The sequence below is a fragment of the Adiantum capillus-veneris genome, chromosome 18 (assembly GCF_014529385.1).
Source record: "Adiantum capillus-veneris isolate H3 chromosome 18, ASM1452938v2, whole genome shotgun sequence".
Taxonomy (NCBI): domain Eukaryota; kingdom Viridiplantae; phylum Streptophyta; class Polypodiopsida; order Polypodiales; family Pteridaceae; genus Adiantum; species Adiantum capillus-veneris.
This window is the reverse complement of record NC_140948.1, coordinates 19,285,337-19,291,185: the sequence shown is the minus strand read 5'-3', so window position 1 is coordinate 19,291,185 and position 5,849 is coordinate 19,285,337. Positions and strand designations below refer to the sequence as shown.

The 5,849-nt window shown below is 40.9% G+C and overlaps 1 protein-coding gene across 1 annotated transcript; it reads right to left on the bottom strand.

The window, feature by feature from the left end:
* Nucleotides 1–252: 252 nt before the first annotated feature.
* Nucleotides 253–2,369, bottom strand: LOC147435309 (phospholipase A(1) DAD1, chloroplastic-like). The gene has a single exon (XM_086488391.1). The coding sequence runs from the start codon at nt 1,986–1,988 to the stop codon at nt 264–266; it is 1,725 nt and encodes a 574-aa protein (XP_086344517.1). The 5' UTR covers nt 1,989–2,369; the 3' UTR covers nt 253–263.
* Nucleotides 2,370–5,849: the final 3,480 nt, after the last annotated feature.

Below are 5,849 nucleotides of genomic sequence, written 5' to 3'. Positions count from 1 at the left end.
CCGTTGACGTTTTCTTCTCTTTAAAGTGTCCTTGCACTACGTAGTGATTTTCATTTTTGAAGCCATTAGGAATATCTTATATGGACTGGGCTAAAGTCATGATTAGTTGTAAGAATGTAAAATGACCTTTTTTTATACACCGACAAAATCCATTATTATCTATAGAGAAAGCATGGTTGATTAATAAAGAGTCCCTTTTTACAACCACCCAACATATAAGTCATGATTGCAGACAAGTTTATGAGAGATAGAGATCAAGCAACTCAAAGATTGGTAGCAGTTGTCAATCGATGTAGGAGCTCATGTGCAAAGTGGCTAGACCTGTTTGTTGTAAAGAGTGTTGAGATTGTAGGTGGAGAAAGTCTTAGAGAGGGTTTAGGGAGCTTCCTTTCTTGCCACTTTGCCTCAACATGAAGTTCGTCAAGTAAAAGGCTAGTTGTCTTATTGACAAGGGTAACATCTCTCTTCATTAACCTCATGCAAAAGCGTAATTTCTCTAGTTGATGAGGATTGTACATGACTTCTTGCTCTCCAACCCTAGAAGGAGTTTGGTGGTGGTCTCTACAAACAAGGCCAACGAAAGGTACATCGACACTCCAATAGCCATCTACAAGGTGCAAATAGACCTCCAAATTGTGAGTGTCAACAATGCTGAAAGACTTTTTTAAGAATGGAGAGAAGTGGTTGTCAAGAAGAAGCTCCACACCAACATGCACATAGGTGTTCCATGCGAGATTATGGCCATGAGAACCTGCTCCTGATATTACATTAGCGGGGATGTGTGTTGCGGATGCCTCATGGACAAAAATACCGGGGACTTTTGGCACCATGTCATTGTGGTTGACTATTCTTAATACATTCACACCTAGTTCCTCTAGTTGCACCTTGAAGGCTTCATTTCCCACTCGTGGCGCTGCAAAGGATATGACACTTATTGGTATATCCTTTTCAATGCAGTTTAAACTTACATCATATGCAGCCAACAATGCCAAAGCTCCGCCTAGGCTGTGCCCGGTCATGGTGATGCTCATTTGATTCTCTTGGCCTTTGTACAAATGCACCAACCTGGCCACTTCATCCCTAACTTGGTTGCAAGCACTGGCATGGCCATGAGGTGCATCGACATTGCGAGCCGTATAGAGTGTGTGAAAGCCACGCTCCACGCCAACATTAAAATGGCCCGCCACAGTTTTGGCGTGGGATGCATTAGAAATGCCAAGTGGCTCAATCATTGTGCCATCGATGTTTTCAAGCCACTCAAGGCGAGTTACAGTGCCACGCCATACAACAACAATGTCATGCCTACCAAGCCTTGCAATCTCTTTCTCGTCCGTTGCCACGGCGATGAATCCGATCCAACTGGACTCGTGTTGGCCATGGTTACTGGTGCAATTCTCGAGCCACTTGGGAAGCATGTGAACATCTGACGAGGCATAGATGTACATGGTGACCGTGTAGCCAGCCCACGTCAGCCCAGCTCTTTCAAGAAGCTCGTGTTCCTCATGCAAGCAATCCCTCTTCTCATGATCGAAGGCATCATAGGTGAGCTGGCAAAGGTCACCGTATTTGATGATTTCAGCCCTTAGATCTGGATCCAAGGGCTCTAAGAGACCGGCCCAGTTGCTGCAGCCATGATATTCTCGCCAGCGAGAGGAGACAGCGCCATTGGGGCTGTTGCGGAAGGTCTCTTCAAGCGATTCAAGGAGGGGAGAGCGACCGTGGCTATGGGGAGAAGAAGAAGAAGCATGCTGCTGCACGTGGAGATAAGGAAGAGCTGCTGTTTCTGCTTCTTCTCCAGGAGACGAAGCTGATGCAGCCCACTTGGCGGGCGCGGGCGCTTTGTCGACCTGCAGTCGCGGGGCGGCACGTGGACACGGGAAGCGCAAAGGACGGTGATGGTTGGCGGAGAAGGGGCGGCAGCGGGAGATGGCGAGATTGGGGCCGTTGGATGAGGACGCCGATGGCAGGGGCGCCAGGCGAAGGGCCATGTAAGAATGCTCGAGGAAGAAGAAGACGAAAGAGAAGATGATTTGTGCAGAGTGCTTGGTTTATTCTCAAGGGAGTGCGACTCCACACCCATCTTTATAGCCACAGTGCCAAGCCCTCTCAGCTCCAGTCCACTTTCCCTGTTGACTTCTTCACTGTGGAGTCTGGACTATGATCTATCTCTTGTTCCACGGCCCATGCTCACAACACTAGTGCATTTTAGGCCACTCCAGGTGACCGTTGTCGTGGCACAAGCATCCAGAATCGAGGTATGCGGGTGTAACGCTATGGTCACGTGAGGCTTAGTTATCAGTTATTTGAACAAAAATAACTAAGCCTCATTCTTGGTCACACGCAAAAAGAAGCATTAAATGAATAACTATGCCTACCTTTTGATCTTCCCATGTATGGAGGTGGGGAGTGGGACCACTGTCTACTATTGAGTAGAGTCATAATAGATTTGTCAATATTTGGGAAAGTAGCAGACACTCCACTCTCCACTTGGGCTAGCGTCATAGAATTCTTTAGAGTACCATTTTGTTGGATCATTTGGCTGCTTATATCTGCTTTGAGTAGGAATTGCATGCTCCATTTCCCAGTCTTCCCCCTACATGTTGATCTTCATAGAGAGGGTCTTTGGGAAAATAAAGTACGTCAACGTAAAGCTAGTAGCGACATAGACCTTTCATGGTGTCTACTATGCCTATTTTGGCATAGTTGTGAAGCTCAAGGCATGTGTGACCATAGAGGAGGCTTACTTATTCATTTAATGCTATGTATGGCCATAGTTGGCATAGTTATCTATAATTGAGCGCCACGTGACGATAGCCTAAACGTCCACCTTGGAGTTAATTAAAGGGTATCTAGTGGAGTTGCCCTCCCGCAAATGAACGAAAAAGGAAGGAAAAGGAAAAGCGTGGGCAAAACTGTTGGGCAACAAGACACGCATGCAAGGCAGGTGGCAACCACGTAAAGACGAGGCGATGCAAAGAAATTATTTTTTTTAACGGGCAACGTGCATTAAGTAGGCAAGGAGGTCTCTCATACGAGTTGGTTAGCATAGCAAAGGTTGGTCGTTACACACGCTATCGCGCGTTTGATCCTCACACTAGCATGGTAGTTTTAGTGTTCATTGAAGCATAAAGAAGGAGCATGGAGGAATCTGCAGAGATTCTTGATAATGAAAATGGAGAGAGAGAGAGAGAGAGAGAGAGAGAGAGAGAGAGAGAATGTAGTGCCACAAGAATCCTATAAATCTTTATGACATCCACTTTCTTTATAATGAAAATGAAAGAACTCTATAAAACTTTGTCATCCACTTTCTTTATGCACCATCCACATTACAAGACAAGAGTTCCTCAATCCGAGCCAAGGCATCATGAGAGCCACAAAACACGATGATCAGCTAGTGAGGGAGCCACCTTGTCACAATATCCCAACATCCATAAAAGCACTACACATGGCTAACAAGGAAGCCACATTGACTAGAGAGAAATGGTTGAACTGGGAGCCACCCGAAGAGAGTACATCTAGGGGAAACCGAGCATCAGATGTCTAATAAGGGAGCCACCTTTTTTTGAAGAAACTGGCTAATTTGGGAGCCACCCGTCAAGAGCACGTCGAGAGGAAACCCAGTAGGGGGATGACACCACCCACCTCCCCAGTTTGTCTGTTGATTCGCCGAAGAGAGCATAACATTCAATGATGTTTGCACCTGGAAAGGGGGGAACCACCTACGAGAAGCACCCAAAAAAGCATCACAATTTCTTGGGAAGTCTTCAATTTTTTAGTTTATTTTTGAAAATTAATTACACTTCTTGTTATGAAGTTGGAAATTAATGCTAGACATGGAAACGATTTAATATTTTAGTAGTTTTAGAGAATCTAGCACGGAAAAGATTAAACACTTTAGGAGTTTTGGAAAATCTAGCATGGAAAAGATTAAACACTTTAAGAGTTTTGGAAAATCTAGAAAAATATCACACATTATTAGGCAATCTAGAAAATCCCAAGGTGAATTATTCATTGGTGAAGAGGAAGCCTAGGTAACTAACTGCATGCCAAATGGGTGCAGTTCTTCTTCTTCTTCTTCTCTTCTCTCTCTCTCTCTCTCTCTCTCTCAATCAATAATAATAAAGACAATGAGGTGTGACCATGATATGATGTGGTAAAATCACCTCATGCTACATATTAAACCCCGTTGTGTTTGTGTGCAAGGTACCTAAAGATGCTTGGGTATTTTAGCGATGGAAGTGATACCACATGCTTTTAATTTAAAAGGGGCACGTGGCTGTTGGGAATCAAATTTCTTTTCCACCAATCGACATAAGGTACTGGTAGTGGGCTCTTATTGGAATAATTTCTAGCATGCATAAGGCCTTAGTAAAGCTTTGAATTTTCAAATCAATTCTGAACCATCGGATAAAGCTTATTGAGTAGTGAAACATGGCAAGCTATTGATAAGAAACTTTCTTTTTGAAATGCTCAAAAAAGAAAAAGAATCACAGAATAAGGGATTAAGGAGTCCATTTATAGGAGTTTCATCACATGATGTGAAGTATTGATATTTTCGTTACTACTTTAAGTTCTTTTTCTTTTTGGTATGTCCAAAAGGCAAAGGCTAAAGAGATGCCTTCTCGTTTTGCTGATTAAAATAGGAAAGAGGTTGAGTTGTATTTTTAAGCATGATTTGATAGCCCAAAAATGTTGATTGGTTGAAATAAGATAGTGGACACTCATTTAAATGAAGAGTGTGTAAATCTAATGATGGACATGTTTTGCGATTTGAAATATGAAATAAATGCTCATTTACCAAGGAGAAGATTTTGGGTATCCTTAAAAACATGAAAGATTGAAAGCTTTAGAGGTTAAATGATAAAGACTTCTATATTCTATATTTATTTATATATAATGCAATGCAGCTTAAAATTTTCAAGGAAGAAAAGGCCATCCATGTGTCAAGCATTGGTTAACTTAAAAGAAAACCTTACAAAACTTTTTGATTTAAAATGCAAAAGTAATTGATAATATGATCGAAAATGAAAAGACTTGGCAGTGGAAAGTCGAAAGACTTTCTACTTTACAATTTACATAAAGAAAATATATAAGCCTAAGTGCACATAACAAAAAATGATCAATTTTGATGAAGATTTTATCATTTAATGGAAATCTAATTTATTTGTCTTTGTTTTTTCAAGGGGTTTTTTTTAAGACCAAAATTTACACAAGTTTATGTTTTTAAATTTTAAAAATAACCATAAAGAGATACTTCTAGATCCTTTCTTAAAGTGCTTGAAAAAATTGTTGAACATTAGGCACCTATGTTGGTCCCCCCCTCCCTCTTAAGTTTTGAAGATATATTTGACTTTGTTTACTCGAGGGTCTTTTTTAAGACCAATATTGAAATTTTTAAAAAATTTGTGCAAGTTTATATTTTAACATTTTACAAATATTTATATACTCTTTCTTAAAGTGTTTGAAAATTGTTGAACATTAGGCACCTATGTTGATGTCCCCCGCTCCCCCCCTCCCCTCCCAATTCGTCCATTACTTCATTTAGTGCATGTATGTACGTGCACACACATGGCAAATATTAATGAAAATTCAAACATTGAGTATATTTTTGGCTTTCTAAAAGAAACCTTAGTATTGAGTTGGATTTGGCATACTTTCATTGTTTTCAGTGCTATGATGGAGACTTACCTTAAATGTTATTTTTATTTTAAAACATTAAATTAATCTTTCTATTTCACCTTTCATTTCACATGCTACACAGCTTGACTTCACTTGCATTCTATTCTTTTAAATGCTAAAGTGAAGCTTCACCTTGCATAATTTTAGTAAATTCTATACATATACATACA

Coding starts and splice junctions, on each gene's coding strand:
- LOC147435309 (XM_086488391.1), bottom strand. CDS start 1,988: ATGGCCCTTCGCCTGGCGCCCCTGCCATCGGCGTCCTCATCCAACGGC.